Genomic DNA, 20,801 nt, shown 5'->3' on the forward strand with positions numbered 1-20,801 from the left:
CAGTTTAGGCAAAGGAGCGGTTGTTTCAGCTTTAGCCGAAGTCCGGCCCTGAACCTGGAAAATGCTTCTGGCGCCCCAGGAAAGGTCCTCCTCAAGGAAGAGGTCGGGGCTGAATGGATGGAAACAGTTTACAAGGAAGCCGAGTCCCACCAAGGTGATCCATTCCTATCGGGAGCTCTTGGAGAGGGGAGGGGAGGAGGGGACCGGCCCTAAGGCCAGCCGCAGCCGCACCTGCGCTTCCTCCCTCTTGCCCCAGGGGCATCATTACCTGGTCCGCTCCTGCCATGACCCACTGAGAGCCAGCACTGCGCTAAAGCTATCCCTGCTCCCCACCACTCCTGGTTTTAGGGAAGTTCCCGCACGGTTTCATTTCTCTTTCTTTTCTTTCTTTTTTTTTAATGTTTTGCAAATCATAGGAAACTTCTTTATTGGAGGGGTAAGATCTTCACCTTAAGTCCTCGGCCTCATATTCCTCCCCTTCTAGTTTTACATAAAGTATCTAAAATGAACTCAGAAATGCAAGTGGATATTGACTATATCAATACTTGATTCACTTGAAAATCTAAATTCTAGAAACAATCAAAAAATAGATCCTCTTTATATTTGCCACCTTCTTTGATGCATTAGCATCCAAAGACATGGAAAACTGATAACCCCACTGTAAACTTGAAACGTGTAAATGACATGTGCAAAGTCACAGTCACACGGAGTGTGCTTTACACAGACTACTTTTTTTTTAATTAATTAATTTGTTTATTTTTGGCTGCATTGGGTCTTCGTTGCTGCGCGCGGGCTTTTCTCTAGTTGTGGCGAGAGGGGGCTTCTCTTCGTTGCAGTGCGCTGGCTTCTCATTGCAGTGGCTTCTCTTGTTGCGGAGCACGGGCTCTTGGCGCGTGGGCTTCAGTAGTTGTGGCTCGCGGGCTCTAGAGTGCAGGCTCAGTAGTTGTGGCGCATGGGCTTAGCTGCTCTGCGGCATGTGGGATATTCCCAGAGCACGGCTCGAACCCGTGTCCCCTGCACTGGCAGGCGGATTCTCAACCACTGCACCACCAGGGAAGCCCCACAGACTACTTTTTTAACAGTCACAAAAATGAATGCTTTAAATGTAAATGGGAGTACCAAATAGAGGACTTCTCAGCTTACAGCTGTTTTCACCCTTAAGTTACACCTCCTTAAAAAATATTCTGTAGACATGTGGCGTTTCTGAGGCCCCTAGGCAATTGTGCTTGCAGGTTATTCTAAGTATACCAGCTAAATAATGCACTGGACATACTCTACTTGATGAATACCTTGCGCCACATGCTGGAGTGTGCAAAGTGGGGCATTAGACTTGGAAACAGAGTCTGCTCCTGTTGTACCAGTTCCATAATAGATTGGATCCAAAGTAGGTTATGGGTATAAACTTGATGATGAAAGGTAAAAACTGGGGACAGTTTTGGGGACCCCAAAAGGAAAGTTTTTGCTGCTAGTGCTCATTGTTACTGCCTAGAGGATAGAAAGGTAAAAACACAAGAGCTCCTTGAGGTTCAATTGTGTTTGAATAGGATCAGCTGTTTCTTTGTTGCAGTGACAAAATTATTCAGCAGTACAGCTGCATTAATTAGTTATCTGTAAGGTGCTTTGAAGGGAAGTGTTATATAAGTGAAGGATAGTATTATACCTTTCCCTCCTATATGTGTCAGCATGCTCGTTTACATATTCCCCTATTTATTTAAAAACCCACCTGAATTATTAGCAAAGCAAATACCTCTATTTGTTAAGTTGCTATTAGAGGGAATTCTGCAAACTTCTGAGAGTTAACAGAGAGTGAAGAAAGCAGGTGTCCTACTGGTCTGATTTCTAATTTCAGATTAATATCTGACTGATCTGGGTAGAAATTTATGTGATTTCTGCCTTATTTTTGCTCTGTAAAACAGTGGAAGATTGGTTATCCCTCACTCTGCCCCCCCCCCCCCATTTCTTATTGGACCAAACAATATCCCTGCTCTAGGTAAATACAAGTTACTCATGAAAAGAGGGGTCTGGGGAGAGGTGCACACCTTTCTCCAAGCAGATTTGCTTCCATGACACTTGAATAATCTGGCTAATTAATCAGTGCTTATTTGGGTTTTTATAAGGAATATTATATGTAGCATTCCTCTATCTTGGCTCTTAACTCTGGGGAGCTTTAAAAAAATACTGACACATGGGCCCTACCCCAGACCAATTAAATCAGAATCTGGAGATGGGCCTAGGTAAAAGATAAAGCAGTCAGAAGTCGTTCCAGAGAAGGCTTTGTGTTTTCTTCATTCTGCCAGCATTCTGTATTTTTTTTGTTGCTGAACTTTCTAATGCAATGCTTTGGGGAAAGACTAAAGGATACTTGTCCACATGCTTCAACCAGAAAGACAAATTAAAATGGCAAAGTTGATAGATACATTGCTGGGTACTAATATTCTGTATATATTATCTACAGCCTGTGTTTGACCCTGACAATGTGGAATACTGGATTAAGGTAAGGATATTTCATAATTAAGATAGAAAGAGAATTAACAGTCACACATAATCAGATGGAATAGGAATACTAATAGGTCTCCATTTTGCATATATTTTGCTGTTTCATTCCCATGTGACTATATATGTTGCCTTAGTTTTGTACTGTAGTACATTTTCATGATTTTGTGGCTTCTCATAAAAGCATGAATGACAAGATAACAGGTAGACATCCCTTTCAAATGCCATGAGGATCATCTGAAGAGGATTAAAGGAAGAGGGCAGGAGAAGCCTTAGGAGAGGACATGTGGCTTTCCCCAGGTAATTGGAAAGAACGTACTGTAGTTACATTGACCTGTGGGACCAATACAATAGGTAAAAGCTATGCATGCATCACAAGTGAGAATCTTCTAATAACTAAAGCAATCCAAAAATGGAGTGGGCATTCTTATAAACAGATGGATTTTCTATCACTAGAGGTATTCAAGTGGGTTCTAAATGGTCACTTAATGTTAGGACTACTGAGGAATATGTCTGAGTGTTTAGTGGGGGTGGAGGATGGTGGTGGATTGGGTTAGATCACCTCTGGTCTCTTCCAGGCCTGAGATGTATATATATATATATTTTTTAAATTAATTAATTTATTTATTTTTGGCTGGGTCTTAGTTGCTGCACGCAGGCTTTCCCTAGTTGGAGCGAGCAGGGCCTACTCTTCATTGCGGTGCGCGGGCTTCTCGTTGCGGTGGCTTCTCTTGGTGCGGAGTATGGGCTCTAGGCCTGCAGGCTTCAGTAGTTGTGGCACGTGGGCTCAGTAGTTGTGGCTTGCGGGCTCTAGAGCTCAGGCTCAGTAGTTGTGGCTCATGGGCTTAGTTGCTCCACAGCATGTGGGATCTTCCTGGACCAGGATACGAACCCGTGTCCCCTGCATTGGCAGGCAGATTCTTAACCACTGCACCACCAGGGAAGTCCTGAGACGTATATTTTTGAGTCCAAGTACCATTTAAGTTGAAAGTACCATTAAACCACTTCTGGTGCGTGCCTCCGAGTGTCATTTTGGCAACTTGCCATACTCATTTGTGCACCACATGTTTCAAAATCATGTAGTATCTTCCTGGGAAAATATCCTTCTGCCTGGTAGTATTTTGAAGAGCTATTACTTATCTAAATTGACAGGCATTATGAGCACCAGGCCAGGTGGAACCTAGCCCAGATATAATCACTGTTAACCATTTTTTCATCCAGCCAGTATTTATTAAGTTCCTGCCAAGTACTAGCCCACTATGTTGGGCACCGGAAGTAAAACAGTGCACGGGGCAGGTACAGTTTCTGCCTTCCCAGAGTTTATAGTCCAGTGGGGGGCTAAACAACTTACTTTAAATTGTTGGGAGAATTAAGGATGCAGTGGAAGCTCATGGCATGGGGCGCTCATATAAATGGGGCCAGGGAAGCTTCCTGGCTCCTGCAGAAGGCCTGACTTAGAAGACAGTAAAATGGGTCCACCATCATGGAGGCTAGCCTCTAGGAAGCCCACTTCTCAGTCTCCGTCAGGCTCAGCTTGCATGTCAGTGTTGAAAGTCAGAATGCCAAGCCTTTGCAGGGCTTAATTGTACATTTAGTCACCATCTCCTCCAGAGGGGAAGATTTAGGTAAAATAGAAGGATAAAATTCTGCTGACTTGTCTGCACCATTTTCCTCTTTCATGCCATTGTCAGCGAGCTTGACTTGGTTAGATTTTATTACTCCTCTAAAACTTCTGCAGTAGCTCTTTCTCCATTATACCCTCAAATCTCCCGTCTTGCAAAAAATCAAGAAGTTCTCATTTCACCCTGCAGTCCATTCTGATTGCCATACTATTTCTTTTTCTTTTCCAGTATCTTTGGATGTATAGCCTGGACTCCTTGCCTTTGTGTTTTTATTATCCTCTTGGGTCCAAAATTATTTTCCTTCAGTTTCTACTTCTTACCTCTCCACAGAAAGTTGTCATAAATGACTTCCTGACTAAATCCAGTGGTCCGTTCTTTGTCCTCAAACTTTTTAATGTCTGTTTGATACAGTTATCACTTTTTTATTCTAGAAATTCTCTCCTCCATTATCTTTTCGTGACACTGTTTCCTCTTGCTTCTCTTAATACCTCTCTGTTCACTCCTCTGTCTTCTTGTCTGATTTTGTTCCCTAATATATCCCAACTCTGGGTGTACCCTAAACTGTTACAACCTCTAGAACTAAGATTTCCAAATCCACTTGAGTGGACCACTCACTCAAAATGGAAGAAGGGGACATATATGGAAAGATAATGTGGGAAACAGATCTCTCCAGAGTGACCTCATAAAGAGTAAATGCTACTTTCTTGACTCTAACCCTGATTAGATCATTTTTCTTCTGATTCATATCTTTTCCCATATGTTCTATTTTCTACATCTTTTCCAAGTTACCCTTACCTTTTCAACTTTATTCCTCTGCTTCTGTCTAATTCAAACTTAGTATACGAAACCCTTGAGAGTTTAAAAGGTAAAGCCCATGGCAGGTTTTGACAGTTGTACTACCGGTCTTTCCACGAAGGGCAAGAGGAAAAATCGTTTTCAAAATAGGTCAGACAACAATATAAACTACGGGAAAGTGTGGCTTTTTTGAATAACTCTTTAACATATTCATTCTTTAACAAACATTGATGGGGCATCTGTTAGGTACCAAGCACTGCTCTAGGTGCTAGGGGTTTCACGCATGAAAAAGACAGAAATCCTGGCTTATGTTCAAGTTAGGGGAGACGATAAACGATAAAATATGTTATAAGGTCATAAGTGCTATAGAGAAAGTCAGAACTGCCGAGGGGAACAGGGAGAGCCAGGAGGAGGGTGGTTACGATTCTTTAAGGGGTAGTCAGAGCGGGCCTTGCTACGAAGGTGTAGTCAGAGCGGGCCTTGCTACGAAGGTGACATTTGAGTAAAGACTTGAGGAGGGGAGGGAAAGAGTAGTACGGCCTTCTGGAGGAGAGCAGTCAGAGGGGAAGAAAGCACAGAGGCCTGAGGTGGGAATGCACTGGGCACATTTAAGGAGGAATGAGGAAGGAAGTCAGAGTGGCTGAGGTAGAGTGAGCGGTGGGAGGCGCGGCGGGCGAGCTTAGAGCGCTCACCAAGGGCCTGATGTTGCAGGACCACGGAGCACGTCATGAGGACTTCGACTTCTGTTCTGAGTGAGCTAGGGAACCATTGAAGGGTTTGGAGTGTAGTTAGCATGAGACGGCTTTCATTTTAAAAGGGTTTCTCTGGCTGCTGTGGTGGGAGACTATTCCAGAAAACGTGTCAGGAAACGGTGGTGCCTTGGACCAGGGTGAGAGCACTGGAGGTAACAAGAAGGGGTCAGCTTCTGGATATATCTTGAAATCAGAGTCAACAGATTTCCTGACAGATTATGTGTGGGATAACAGAGAGTGGATTCAAGAAGGCCTCCAAGATTTTTGTCCTGAAGAACTGAAAGAATAGAGTTGTCACTACCTGAGTTGGAAGGCTGGGAACACAACAGGCGTGGAGAAAAGCCGGCTTGTGGGGCGAGGGGGGGAAGTCGGGGGTTAATTGTAAAATACACTTTTTGTACCGTGCAAGAGTTTGTCCGCCTCTGCTAATCCCTTCCCCGTTCCTGTGAATTTGGCCATGCGTTTACTAGATTCTCTCTGTTGAGTTAAAATATTCCTGATTGCTGCAGTTCAATGACTCTGTTTATCCCACTTTTTTTGAACTTACAGTTTGCCTAACATATGATGGGAAGTTCCTTTCAGAGGTAGTAATTTGAGGAAGTGTAGCTACCTGCCTCTGGTTCGTATTCATATGCAAGTCCTAGTGGCATGGAAGCTAATAAAATATTATATATTTTTTAAAATAAAATATCCAGGTGTCAGGATCCCGTTACTAATGCTCTAAACAAAAGTTATCTAAAGCTTAAATTACCTTTTGTTCAAATATAAACATTGTGAACACCTGTTAAAACTTGGTAAAATACTGTAATTAATCGCATGTTTAATGAATGAAATTATTTAGGGTGGATGTTTAAACCTCAGAGTTCCTTTAAAAATGGAAAAATGAAAGTATCGTGGTAGTTGGTAGAAAATCAGATTCTTAAATAGGAGAGAAATTCTTTAACCCTGAAGAAAGCTGTCATCTTAGTGGATTTTTTCTTTTTTCTTTTAAAGAGAGTGGAGAAAGCTTCAGAATTTGCAGTTTCAAAAGCATTTTCTGCTGGAAATTCAGATTTATCCAGAAGGCTTTGGGGCCAAATTGTAGATTTGGAAACACCTGAGCAAATAGAGGATCATGATGAAGTCTATGCAGAAGGTAAGAGAATACATTTTTTACTGCGATGTTAACAATTCTTTGGAGTACAACTTACTAAAGCATAACTCATAATGTATTTCAAAGTATGAAATGAAAGCTTTTCTTTCTCTTGTTCTTAATTTTTGTTTGTTTCTACTTCCCTGAAGCTAATTTACTCTAACTCCAATATTACAAGTCAGTTTACATTTAAGGCTTATTTTGTCTCTTGAAGTAGAACCACATCCAGAGGCAGTTTTGACATAACACAGTTATCTAGTAAGTGTAAGATATTAATCCTGTGGCACAGAGGGCACCTTGTTAACTTGATCTACTATCATACAGATAATCTGACCACTAGTTTATAAATCAACTTTGTTCCTTATGAAGAGAGTCTAAAGCTGACCTCACCTCCCTGCCTCCCCAAAACATTTACTCCTCTGGAATTCAGTATTTTAGTTACTGATGCCCTGAGGAACTCCACTGTTTAGGGATGAAGAGATCAGGAGGGACCAGCAAAGAAGACTGGAAAGGAGAGACCCCTGAGGTAGGAGGGAAGCCAGGGTGCCATGTCCTGGAAGCCAATTTCCATTTGGATCATTTATGTCTCCAGTTTTTCAGATTATTTCTTCATTTATTCAACATATATATTAAATTGTTACTCTGTGCCAGGTACTATTTTAGGCATTGGAAGAGAAGGTTATGAACAAGAGATGAAGTCCTTGCTTTCATGGAGTATACATTCTACAGTGGGAATAAATAAAACGAAAAATAAATGGTCAGGTAGTGATAAGTCATCCGAGTTTGGACCTGAATAACAAGAAAGAGCCAGGTGAGCTGTGATGGAGGAAGAACATCCCAGGCAGTGGGAAAGGTGGCATCAAGAGTTAAAGTACAGAGAGACCTTCAAGATGGCGGAGGAGTAAGACGTGGAGATCACCTTCCTCCCCACAAATACATCAGAAATACATCTACATGTGGAACAACTTCTACAGAACACCTACTGAACGCTGGCAGAAGACCTCAGACTTCCCAAAAGGCAAGAAACTCCCCACGTACATGGGTAGGGCAAAAGAAAAAAGAAAAAACAGAGACAAAAGAATAGGGATGGGACCTGCATCTCTGGGAGGGAGCTGTGAAGGAGGAAAAGTTCCCACACACTAGGAAGCCCCTTCACTGGCTGAGACGGGGGGTGGCAGGGGGAAGCTTCGGAGCCACAGAGGAGAACGCAGCAACAGGGGTGCAGAGGGCAAAGCAGAGAGATTCCCACACAGAGGATCAGTGCCGACCAGCACTCACCAGCCCGAGAGGCTTGTCTGCTCACCCACCGGGACGGGTGGGGACTGGGAGCTGAGGCTTGGGCTTCGGAGATCAGATCCCAGGGAGAGGACTGGGGTTGGCTGCATGAACACAGCCTGAAGGGGGCTAGTGTGCCACAGCTAGCCGGGAGGGAGTCCGGGAAAAAGTCTGGAACTGCCTAAGAGGCAAGAGACCATTGTTTTGGGATACGCAAGGAGAGGGGACTCAGAGCATTGCCTAAACGAGCTCCAGAGATGGGTGCGAGCCGTAGCTATCGGTGTGGACACCAGAGATGGGCATGAAATGCTAAGGCTGCTGCTGCAGCCCCCAAGAAGCCTGTGTGCGAGCACAGGTCACTATCCACACCTCCCCTCCCGGGAGCCTGTGCAGCCGCCAATGCCAGGGTCCTGAGATCCAGGGACAACTTCCCCAGGAGAACACACAGCACGCTTCAGGCTGTTGCAACGTTACGCTGGCCTCTGCCACTGCAGGCTACCCCGCATTCCAAACCTCTCCCTCCCCCCAGCCTGAGTGAGCCAGAGCCCCCTAATCAACTGCTACTTTAACCCTGTCTTGTCTGAGCGGGGAACATATGCCCTAGGCGACCTACACACAGAGGTGCAGCAAAATCCAAAGCTGAACCCCAGGAGCTGTGCGAACAAAGAAGAGAAAGGGAAATTTCTCCCAGCAGCCTCAGGAGCAGCAGATTAAATCTCCACAATCAACTTGATGTACCCTGCATCTCTGGAATACCTGAATAGAACAAATCATCCCAAAATTGAGGCGGTGGGCTTTGGGAGCAACTGTAGACTTGGGGTTTGCTTTCTGCATCTAACTTGTTTTTGGTTTTATGTTTATCTTAGTTTAGTATTTAGAGTTTATTATCATTGGTAGATTTGTTTTATTGATTTTGTTGCTCTCCTTTTTTCTTTTAATATATAGATATATATATATTTTTTTACCTTTTTCTCTTTTTGTGAGTGTGTATGTGTATGCTTCTTTCTGTGATTTTGTCTTTATAGCTTTGCTTTTACCATTTGTCCTAGATTTCTGTCTGTTTTCTTTGTTTGTTTGTTTTAGTATAGTTTTTAGTGCTGGTTGTCATTGGTGGCTTTGTTTTTTGGTTTGGTTGCTCTCTTCTTTCTTTCTTTTTTTTTCTTTTTTTTCTTTTTACTTTTTTTTATTTCTAATAATTTTTTTTTATTTTAATAACTTTATTTTATTTTCTTTCTTCCCTTCTTTTTTTCTACTTTTTCTTCTGAGCCGTGTGGCTGACAGGGTCTTGGTGCTCCAGCCAGGTGTCAGGCCTGTGCTTCTGAGGTGGGAGAGCCGAGTTCAGGACATTGGTCCACCAGAGACCTCCCGGCTCCACATAATATCAAATAGCGAAAGCTCTCCCAGAAATCTCCAACTCAATACTAACACCCAGCTCAATGACCAGCAAGCTACAGTGCTGGACACCCTATGCCAAACAAGTAGCAAGACAGGACCACAACCCCACCCATTAGCAGAGAGGCTGCCTAAAATCATAATAAGGTCACAGACACCCCAAAACACATCACTGGATGTGGTCCTGCCCACCAGAAAGACAGGATCCAGCCTCATCCACCAGAACACACACACCAGTCCCCTCTGCCAGGAAGCCTACACAACCCACTGACCCAACCTTAGCCACTGGGGGCAGACACCGAAAACAATGGGAACTACAAACCTGCAGCCTGCGAAAAGGAGACCCCAAACACAGTAAGTTAAGCAAAATGAGAAGACAGAAAAAAACACAGCAGATGAAGGAGCAAGGTAAAAACCCACCAGACCCAACAAATAAAGAGGAAATAGGCAGTCTACCTGAAAAAGAATTCAGAATAATGATAGTAAAGATGATTCAAAATCTTGGAAATAGAATAGAGAAATTACAAGAAACGTTTAACAAGGACCTAGAAGAACTAAAGAGCAAACAAACAATGATGAACAACACAAAAAATGAAATTAAAAATTCTCTAGAAGGGATCAATAGCAGAATAACTGAGTCAGAAGAACAGATAAGTGACCTGGCAGATAAAATAGTGGAAATAACTACTGCAGAGCAGAATAAAGAAAAAAGGATGAAAAGAACTGAGGACAGTCTTAGAGACCTCTGGGACAACATTAAACGCACCAAAATTCGAATTATAGGGGTCCCAGAAGAAGAAGAGAAAAAGAAAGGGACTGAGAAAATATTTGAAGAGATTATAGTTGAAAACTTCCCTAATATGGGAAAGGAAATAGTTAATCAAGTCCAGGAAGCACAGAGTCCCATACAGGATAAATGCAAGGAGAAACACGCCAAGGCACACATTAATCAAACTATCAAAAATTAAATACAAAGAAAAAATATTAAAAGCAGCAAGGGAAAAACAACAAATAACACAAGGGAATCCCCATAAGGTTAACAGCTGATCTTTCAGCAGAAACTCTGCAAGCCAGAAGGGAGTGGCAGGACATACTTAAAGTGATAAAAGGGAAAAACCTACAACCAAGATTACCCTACCCGGCAAGGATCTCATTCATATTTGACGGAGAAATTAAAATCTATTCAGACAAGCAAAAGCTAAGAGAATTCAGCACCACCAAACCAGCTTTACAACAAATGCTAAAGGAACTTCTCAATGCAGGAAACACAAGAGAAGGAAAAGACCTACAGTAACAAACCCAAAACAATTAAGAAAGTGGTAATTGGAACATACGTATCGATAACTACCTTAAATGTAAATGGATTAAATGCTCCCACCAAAAGACATAGACTGGCTGAATGGATACAAAAACAAGACCCGTATATGTGCTGTCTACAAGAGACCCACTTCAGACCTAGGGACACATACAGACCGAAAGGGAGGGGATGGAAAAAGATATTCCATGCAAATGGAAATCAAAAGAAAGCTAGAGTAGCAATTCTCATATCACACAAAGTAGACTTTAAAATAAAGACTGTTACAAGAGACAAAGAAGGACACTACATAATGATCAAGGGATCAATCCAGAAGAAGGTATAACAGTTGGAAATCTTTATGCACCCAACATAGGAGCACATACACAAGGTAAATGCTAACAGCTATAAAAGGGGAAATCAACAGTAACACAGTCATAGTAGGGGACTTTAGCACCTCACTTTCACCAATGGACAGATCATCCAAAATGAAACTAAATAAGGAAACACAAGCTTTAAATGATACATTAAACAAGCTGGACTTAATTAATATTTGTAGGACATTCCAACCAAAAACAACAGAATACACTTTCTTCTCAAGTGCTCATGGAACGTTCTCCAGGATAGATCATATCTTGGGTCACAAATCAAGCCTTGGTAAATTTAAGAAAATTGAAATCGTATCAGGTATCTTTTCTGACCACAACACTATGAGACTAGATATCAATTACAGGAAAGAATCTGTAAAAACTGCAAACACATGGAGGGTAAACAATACACTACTAAATAACCAAGAGATCACTGAAGAAATCAAAGAGGAAATCAAAAAATACCTAGAAACAAATGACAATGAAAACACGACGACCCAAAACCTATGGGATGCAACAAAAGCAGTTCTAAGTGGGAAGTTTATAGCAATACAATCCTACCTCAAGAAACAAGAAACATCTCAAATGAACAACCTAACCTTACACCTAAAGCAATTAGAGAAAGAAGAACACAAACCCCCCAAAGTTAGCAGAAGGAAAGAAATCATAAAGATCAGCTCGGAAATAAATGAAAAAAAAATGAGGGAAACGATAGCAAAGATCAATAAAACTAAAAGCTGGTTCTTTGAGAAGGTAAACAAAATTGATAAACCGTTAGCCAGACTCATCAAGAAAAAAGGGAGAAGACTCAAATCAACAGAATTAGAAATGAAAAAGTAGAAGGAACAACTGACACTGCAGAAATACAAAGGCTCATGAGAGATTACTACAAGCAACTATATGCCAATAAAATGGACAACCTGGAAGAGATGGACAAATTCTTAGAAAAGCACAACCTTCTGAGACTGAACCAGGAAGAAATAGAAAATATAAACAGACCAATCACAAACACTGAAATTGAGACTGTGATTAAAAATCTTCCAACAAACAAAAGCCCAGGACCAGATGGCTTCACAGGCAAGTTCTATCAAACATTTAGAGAAGAGCTAATACCTATCCTTCTCAAACTCCTCTAAAATATAGCAGAGGGAGGAACACTCCCAAACTCATTCTAGGAGACCACCATCACCCTGATACCGAAACCAGGCAAAGATGTCACAAAGAAAGAAAACTACAGACCAATATCACTGATGAACATAGATGCAAAAATCCTCAACAAAATACTAGCAAACAAAATCCAACAGCACATTAAAAGTATCATACACCATGATCAAGTGGGGTTTATCCCAGGAATGCAAGGATTCTTCAATTTATGCAAATCAGTCAATGTTATACACCATATTAAAAAATTGAAGGAGAAAAACCATATGATCATCTCAATAGATGCAAAAAAGCTTCCGACAAAATTCAACACCCATTCATGATAAAAAACCCTCCAGAAAGTAGGCATAGAGGGAACCTACCTCAACATAATAAAGGCCATATATGACAAACCCACAGCCAGCATCATTCTCAATGGTGAAAAACTGAAACCATTTCCACTAAGATCAGGAACCGAACAAGACAACATTGTCCACTCTCACCACTATTACTCAACATAGTTTTGGAAATTTTAGCCACAGAAATCAGAGAAGTAAAAGAAATAGAAGGAATCCAAATCACAAAAGAAGAAGTAAAGCTGTCACTGTTTGCAGGTGACATGATACTATACATAGAGAATCCTAACGCTGCTACCAGAAAACTACTAGAGCTAATCAATGAATTTGGTAAAGTAGCAGAATACAAAATTAACGCACAGAAATCTCTTGCATTCCTATACACTAATGATGAAAAATCTGAAAGAGAAATTAAGGAAACACTCCCATTTACCATTGCTACTAAAAGAATAAAATACCTAGGAGTAAACCTACCGAAGGAGAAAAAAGACCTGGACGTAGAAAACTATAAGACACTGATGAAAGAAATTAAAGATCATACAAACAGTTGGAGACATATACCATGTTCTTGGATTGGAAGAATCAACATTGTGAAAATGACTATACTACCCAAAGCAATCTACAGATTCATTGCAATCCCTATGAAACTACCAATGGCATTTTCATAGAGCTAGAACAAAAAATTTCCCAATTTGTATGGAGACACAAAAGACCCCGAATAGCCAAAGCAATCTTGAGAAAGAAAAACAGAGCTGGAGGAATCAGGCTCCTGGACTTCAGACTATACTACAAAGCTACAGTAATCAAGACAGTATGGTACTGGCACGAAAACAGGAATAGGTCAATGGAACAGGATAGAAAGCCCAGAGATAAACCCACACACATATGGTCACCTTATTTTTGATAAAGGAGGCAAGAATATACAATGGAGAAGGCAGTCTCTTCAATAAGTGGTGCTGGGAAAACTGGACAGCTACATGTAAAAGAATGAAATTAGAACACTCCTTAACACCATACACAAAAATAAACTCAAAATGGATTAAAGACCTAAATGTAAGTCCAGGCACTATAAAACTCTTAGAGGAAAACATAGGCAGAACACTCTGACATAAATCACAGCAAGATCCTTTTTGACCCACCTCGTAGAGAAATGGAAATAAAAACAAAAATAAACAAATGGGACCTAATGAAACTTGAAAGCTTTTGCACAGCAAAGGAAACCATAAACAAGGTGAAAAGACAATCCTCAGAATGGGTGAAAATATTTGCAAATGAAGCAACTGACAAAGGATTAATCTCCAAAATTTAAAAGCAGCTCATGCAGTTCAAAATCAAAAAAACAAACAACCCAATCCAAAAATGGGCAGAAGACCTAAATAGACATTTCTCCAAAGCAGATATACAGATTGCCAACAAACACATGAAAGGATGCTCAACATCAGTAATCACTAGAGAAATGCAAATCAAAACTCCAATGAAGTATCACCTCACATCAGTCAGAATGGCCATCCTCAAAAAATCTAGAAACAATAAATGCTGGAGAAGGTGTGGAGAAAAGGGAACCCTCTTGCACTGTTGGTGGGAATGTAAATTGATACAGCCACTATGGAGAACAGTAGGGAGGTTCCTTATAAAACTAAAAATGGAACTATCATATGACCCAGCAATACCACTACTGGGCATATACCCTGAGAAAACCATAATTCAAAAAGAGTCATGTACCACAATGTTCATTGCAGCTCTATTTACAATAGCCAGGACATGGAAGTAACCTAAGTGTCCATTGACAGATGAATGGATAAAGAAGATGTGGCACATATATACAATGGAATATTACTCAGCCATAAAAAGAAACAAAATTGAGTTATATGTAGTGAGGTGGATGGACCTAGAGTCTGTCATACAGAGTGAAGTAACTCAGAAAGAGAAAAATACTGTATGCTAACATATATATGGAATCTAAAATAAAAAAAAAGTCTAAAGAACCTAGGGGCAGGAGAGGAATAAAGACGCAGATGTAGAGAATGGACTTGAGAACACGGGGAGTGGGAAGGGTAAGCTGGGACAAAGTGAGAGAGTGGCATGGACATATATACACTACCAAATGTAAAATAGATAACTAGTGGGAAGAAGCAGCATAGCACAGGGAGATCAGCTCAGTGCTTTTTGACCACCTAGAGGGGTGGGATAGGGAGATTGGGAGGGAGACCAAGAGGGAGGAGATATGGAGCTATATGTATATGTATAGCTGATTCACTTTGTTATAAAGCAGAAACTAACACACCATTGTAAAGCAATTATACTCCAATAAAGATGTTAAAAAAAAATAAAAAGTTAAAGTACAAGCATGGTGTGCTTGAGGAGCTGAAGGAAGACCAGTGTTGCTGCAGTTTCCCCATGGAGGTGAGCTTGCAGGAGTGAGCAGAATACATGTCACATAGGGCCTTATAGGCCTGGGGAAAGAATTTAGATTGTATTCTGAGTATGACTATACATCATTGAAGGGTTTTAAGCAGAGGTGTAGTAGGATAATTTTTTTAATATATGAAGAATGAATTATAGGGGAGAAAAAGAGGGAAAAGGGAGACTAGTGGGAGGCTATTGCACTGGTCTCTGTGAGCTGTAATGGCACTTGGTCTTGGGTGGTCGGTGGTACTGGAGTTGGAGAAAGGAGATTGATTCAGAAGTTGGCAAGGCTATGTCTTACCCACCCCTTCTCCCACCCCACCAATAGGAATACACAATATACTTTAGCCACTCAAGGTTTCCAAAAAGTCCTGCAGTTAAATATATATTTACTTACCCCATTTTCCAAGCTTCCTAGAACCTGAATTCTTTTCATCTTGAATTACATATTAATATCCTGAGAAACTAGTGATCCACATTAGAAAGTACTAGTGTATGAACAGAACATGTGTTTCAAAGGTGTATATCCTTTTTTCCTCCTCTCATCGGCTGTCTATTGATATTCAGTAAGAACTAGTGTTCTGGGGAACATACTTTGAGAAACTCTGCTTTGAGGTAGGTGTCAAGCCTGTGATCCAACATGAAGCGTTACTACAGTTGAACCCTCCAAGAGACGTTCTCTTTCCTTGTTCTTTTGGAGCACTTAATAGTAAATCTCTATTTACTAATAAATGGCATTTAGTAGATCCAAATTATTTTACACATAATTTATTATAAATATGTGAACTATTGTACACAGGGTCTCAGTAAATATCTGCTCCCTTTCTCTACCTTCCCCTGAAGGCCAGTAGTGTCTGTTGCTTGCGTACTTTTTACACTTAGTTTCTATCACCTTGATTCATTTTTTTCTATTTTTACATATCATGCATTCCTATCTATGTTAAATGTCTCTTGGCATCATTTAGTATTTGGAAACACTCCGTTCCCTTAGAGCTGTGCAATAATGATAATAACAATGATGAAGATAATACTGAAATAGACATTTTTCTTCTTTGAAACGCCCATGCCCTATCCATAAGAGCTGTATGATAATGATGAAAGTACTGCTAAAGTAGACGTTTTCTCTCATACCTCTATAATTAAGAAGATTTTCCGAATGTCACTAAGAAAGAAATCCAAATGGAGGTTGGCTTCCAGGATATCACACTCTTTGATTTTCCTCCTACCTCAATGGTCTCTCCTTCCTAGTCTACTTACCTGGTTCTGCCTTATCTCTTCAACCCCTAAATACTAGAGTTCCTCATGGCTTAGTCCTTGAACCAGTTCTCTACCTACCTTCCTCCTTTGCCGATCTCATTCATTTCTATGGCTTTAAATACCATCTGTATGCTGACAACACCCACATTTATTTCTTCAGCTTGGACCTCTCCCTTGAAATCCAGATGATATAGCCAATACCTATTTGACATCCCTATTTGGATGTCTCATAAGCATCTCAAACCCAACTCATCAGATACTGAACTCCTGATCTTCTGTCCAAACCTGCTGCTCCCTTGGTCTTCCCTGTCTCAGTAAATGACATCTCCATCCTGTAGTTGCTTAAGCCAAAAACCTTGTAGAGTTCTTTCTCTCACATCCCATATCCAGCCCATCAGCAAATCATGTCAACTCCACCTCAAAACATTATTTTCTAGAATCTGAGCATTTCTAGTACCTCCACTTCAGGTCCAGGCCATCATCACCCCTTTTCTGGATATTTGTCTCTCAACTGTTGTCTCCGGCTTCTGAGCTTGTCCCCGTATAGTCTATTTTAACATAGTATCAGAGTGATGCTCTTAAAATATGTTCCCTCTTTGCTCAAAAACCTCCCATTACATACAGAGTAAAAGCCAAAGTACCTAGAATGCTGTCAAGACTTATCTAAACAAAGTGTTTTCAACCTCAACACTGTTGATATTTTGGGCCAGATAATTTTTGTTGTGGGTCCTGTCCTGTGAATTGTAGGATGTTTAGCAGCATCCCTGGCCTCTACCCAGTTCCCCAGTTGTAATAACCAAAAATGGCTACAGTCATTGCCAGATGTCCACTGGGGAGTAAGATCACCCCCACTGCTCTAGAACCACTGCTCTAAACCTGATCCCTACACTACCTCTTCCACCTCATCTCCAACTACTCTCCCTTCACTCATTCCTCCAGCCATACCACCTCCGTGCTGTTTCTCCAATACACTAGACACTCTACTGCCTTAGGGCCTTTGCACTTCTTTTCCCTCTGCACAGATTAATTTTCCCTTACATAGCCATATGGCTCACTCCCTCACTTCCTTCCCTTTTTTGCTCAAATGTCTTCTCAGTGAGGCCTCCTTTGACCACCCAATTAATTTAAAACTATCAACACCCATCTTTCATTTCTGGTACACCATTTCTCCTTCTCCTGCTCTGTTTTTCTGACTTGCTTGTTCATTGTCTCTCTTCCCCAATTAGAACATAAGCTTCATGGTGGTAGGTTTTATTTTTCCTGTTTTGTTCACTTCTGTATTCCCAACATCTAGAGCAGTACTTGACACATGATAAGTGCTCAGTTAACATTTATTGAATGAATGAAAACAGCAAATGAAGAAAGTCTCCGAAGTAAAAAGATGTTTTTGTTTTATTGACAGCTCAGGAATTGGTCAATGACTGGTTAGATACCAAACTTAAGCAAGAACTAGCAAGTGATGGGGATGGTGATGCTGAAGACACTGTGTCACATATCCCTCCTGTGCCAGAAGCCAACGGGCATTTGAAATATGACAAGTTCGATGGTAAGAACTTATTTAAGTGTGCTAAGCTTTAACATCCAATGAATGTGTCCAAGAAGTCTTTTTAATTGTTTTGAATAATAAATGATATATTATTTGACGTTTCTGTGTTTTGCTTAGTTTTGTAGTTGGTTTTAATATTTCTTGATTCAATTTAAATTACTTATCTATATCCTCAGTAAATTCGTGGTTATTTTAAAATTAAAATATTCTATTATTTGTAATTCTTCTTATGATTATAATGGCAATTAATGCTGTTTAAGAGTGCCTCTTTCCATATATTGTTGGATGACCATTTACTTTGATGGCTTTTAAGTGTTTTACTATATTTAAACATTGATATCTCATTTTGTATTTACAAAATGCTTCATATATCTTTATAAGGGAAGTTATTACTTGTACACACAGTTAGTGTCAGACAAGTTAAATAGCTAACTTGTGAGGATTCCTCAGTTGTACCCAAAGAGTCTAAGATTTTTTTCCCTAAGCATAAGGGTAGGCATAGTGATGGTGGTGGCATCTTGCCATGCATGGCTCAGACACCCCTGATGAACTCATCTTGCAGCATTTCCCTTGTTTAGGACACTACAAAATCCCCAGCTCGCAAATCACAAAGTCATGAGCCCTTAAAGTTAGGGGACTCCTCAAGATCACCTAATCCGATCTACCCTCTTCACCCGCTTAGACAGAGATCCTTCTATAGTATCCCTAATATGGGGTAATACAATCTCTGCCTGAACACCTCCCAGGATAGGGAGCCTGCACTCTGGGAGGAGCCCATCAGCTGTTGTGAGGCTCTAATATTCATAAATTCTCTCTTAGTTAGGAGGATTAGGATTTTGTCCTCAGTAACTTTTACCCTTTTGTGCAACAGAAAATAATATCATGTTCTCTCTCTCAAGAACAGTCTTTTCTTTTCTTGTGGGAGTTGTAATCATATCTGATCTTTCATATACATCAGTCTTCCTAGATTAAATAGCACCAGTACTCTCAACAGTTCTTTATATCACATCGTTTCTAGATATACTGGTTGCCACCTTCTGGATGTTTTCTAGTTTAATGATATCATAATTAAAGTGAGGCATTTCAGTATGTAATATTTATTCTGAAGCATGTCTGAAATATAATGAAACTGCTACTTTCTTTCATATGGTGCTAATATATCTAGTTATATCTCTTTACTTAGATTTGTTATTACCTTCTAGTATCTTATCAGGCCTCACTCATCTTATGCTTGTAGTATTACTTTTTTTTGGGATCGAAACATTGAACAAAAATATTACCTAGTCATTAAAAAAGGATGTTTATCAAAATTATTAACTACCGGACTTCCCTGGTGGTGCAGTAGTTAAGAATCCCCCTGCCAATGCAGGGGACACGGGTTCGAGCCCTGGTCCAGGAAGATCCCACATGCCGTGGAGCAACTAAGCTCATGCGCCGCAACTACTGAGCCTGCATGCCACAGCTGCTGAGGACCGCACGCCTAGAGCCCGTGCTCTGCAACAAGAGAAGCCACCACAACAAAGAGTAGCCCCTGCTCGCCACAACTAGAGAAAGCCCGCATGTAGCAATGAAGACCCAACACAGCCAAAAATAAATATATAAATAAATAAATTTATTTTAAAAAATTGTTAACTAACATGATTATCTCAATAGGTACAGGAAAAATACTTGACAAAATTGATTCCTGATTAAAACTCTCAGCGAACTAGTAATAAAACGTAAATTTTTCATCCTGACAAGGGGCATTTACATGAGACATATAGAAAACAAATACCAAAATGACAAGCGTAAATCCTGCCTTATCAAGAATTACATTACATGTAAATGGATTAAACATTCCAATCAAAAGATGGAGACTGGCAAAATGAACTTAAAAATATGACCTAACTATATGCTGTCCCAGGGACACAGTCTAGAGTCAAAGACACAAACAGCTTGAAAATAAAAGGATGGAAAAAGATGTACTATGCAAACAGTAACCAAAAGAGAGTGAGAGCAGCTTACTAATCTCAGAAAAAATAGGCTCTAAGATAAAAAATTGTTGCTCAAGACAAAGAAGGGCATTCTATAATAATAAAAGGGTCAATCCATCAAGAAAACATAACAAGTGTAAATATATATGCACCTAACAAAAGAGCCCCAAAATATGTGAAGCATAAACTGACAAAATTGAAGGGAGAAATAGATAATTCAGCAATAACAGTTGGAGACTTCAGTACCCCATTTTCAATAATGTATGGAACTAAATAGAACATCATCAAGAACGATATTCAATATTGTTAGTCATTAGGAAAAAGCAAATTAAAACTACCATGAGTAACCACTACGCACCTATTAAAATGGCTTAAATTAAAAGACTGATCATACCAATTTTTGGTAAGGATGTGGAGGAACTGGAACCCTCCTACACTGCTGGTGAGAATGTGAAATTGTATAGCCACTTTGGAAAACAGCTTGACAGTTTCTTAAAAAGTTAAACACATACTTATGTGATCCAGCCATTCCAGTCCTAGGCATTTTCCCAAGAGAAAAGAAAGCAAATGTTCATACAAAGACTTGTACACAAATGTTCATAACAACTTTATTTGTAATAGCCAAAATCTGGAAGCAACCCAAATGTTTATCCCCAGATGAATGAATGAACAAATTGTGGTATGCCCATACAGTGGAATACTACTCAGCAATAAAAAGGGATAAACTATTGATACAACAACATGAATGAATCTCAAAATAATTATGCTGAGTAAAAGAAGGACGACCAGAAAGAGTACATAGTATATGATTTAATTGATACCAAATTCTGGAAAATTTAAACTAATCTGTTGGCAGAAAGCAGGTCTGGGGTTGCCTGGGATAGGGCAAAGAGCATGGGGAAGAGTGAGAGGAAGAGATTGCAAATCTGCATGAGGACCCTTTTGCAGCTGACAGACAAATTCATTATCTTGATTGTAATGATGTTTACTGGTATCTATA

General features: G+C 40.3%; 1 protein-coding gene across 4 annotated transcripts in view; it reads left to right on the forward strand.

Moving 5' to 3' along the window:
- The first annotated feature begins 14 nt into the window (after positions 1-14).
- The window catches only part of CCDC191 (coiled-coil domain containing 191), a 101,851-nt gene continuing 81,064 nt past the window's right edge, over positions 15-20,801 (forward strand). For 3 of the 4 annotated variants that reach the window (XM_068546717.1, XM_068546718.1, XM_068546719.1), the window contains exons 1-4: positions 15-154; positions 2,456-2,494; positions 6,656-6,797; positions 17,685-17,828. In XM_068546717.1, the coding sequence (XP_068402818.1) occupies positions 62-154; positions 2,456-2,494; positions 6,656-6,797; positions 17,685-17,828 (418 nt within the window). In that variant the 5' untranslated portion in view covers positions 15-61. Of the gene's footprint in view, positions 155-2,455; positions 2,495-6,655; positions 6,798-17,684; positions 17,829-20,801 lie in introns of those variants that run through there. The other variant, XM_068546720.1, reaches the window with a different exon arrangement.

The sequence above is a fragment of the Eschrichtius robustus genome, chromosome 6, assembly GCF_028021215.1.
Source record: "Eschrichtius robustus isolate mEscRob2 chromosome 6, mEscRob2.pri, whole genome shotgun sequence".
NCBI classification, from domain to species: Eukaryota; Metazoa; Chordata; class Mammalia; order Artiodactyla; family Eschrichtiidae; genus Eschrichtius; species Eschrichtius robustus.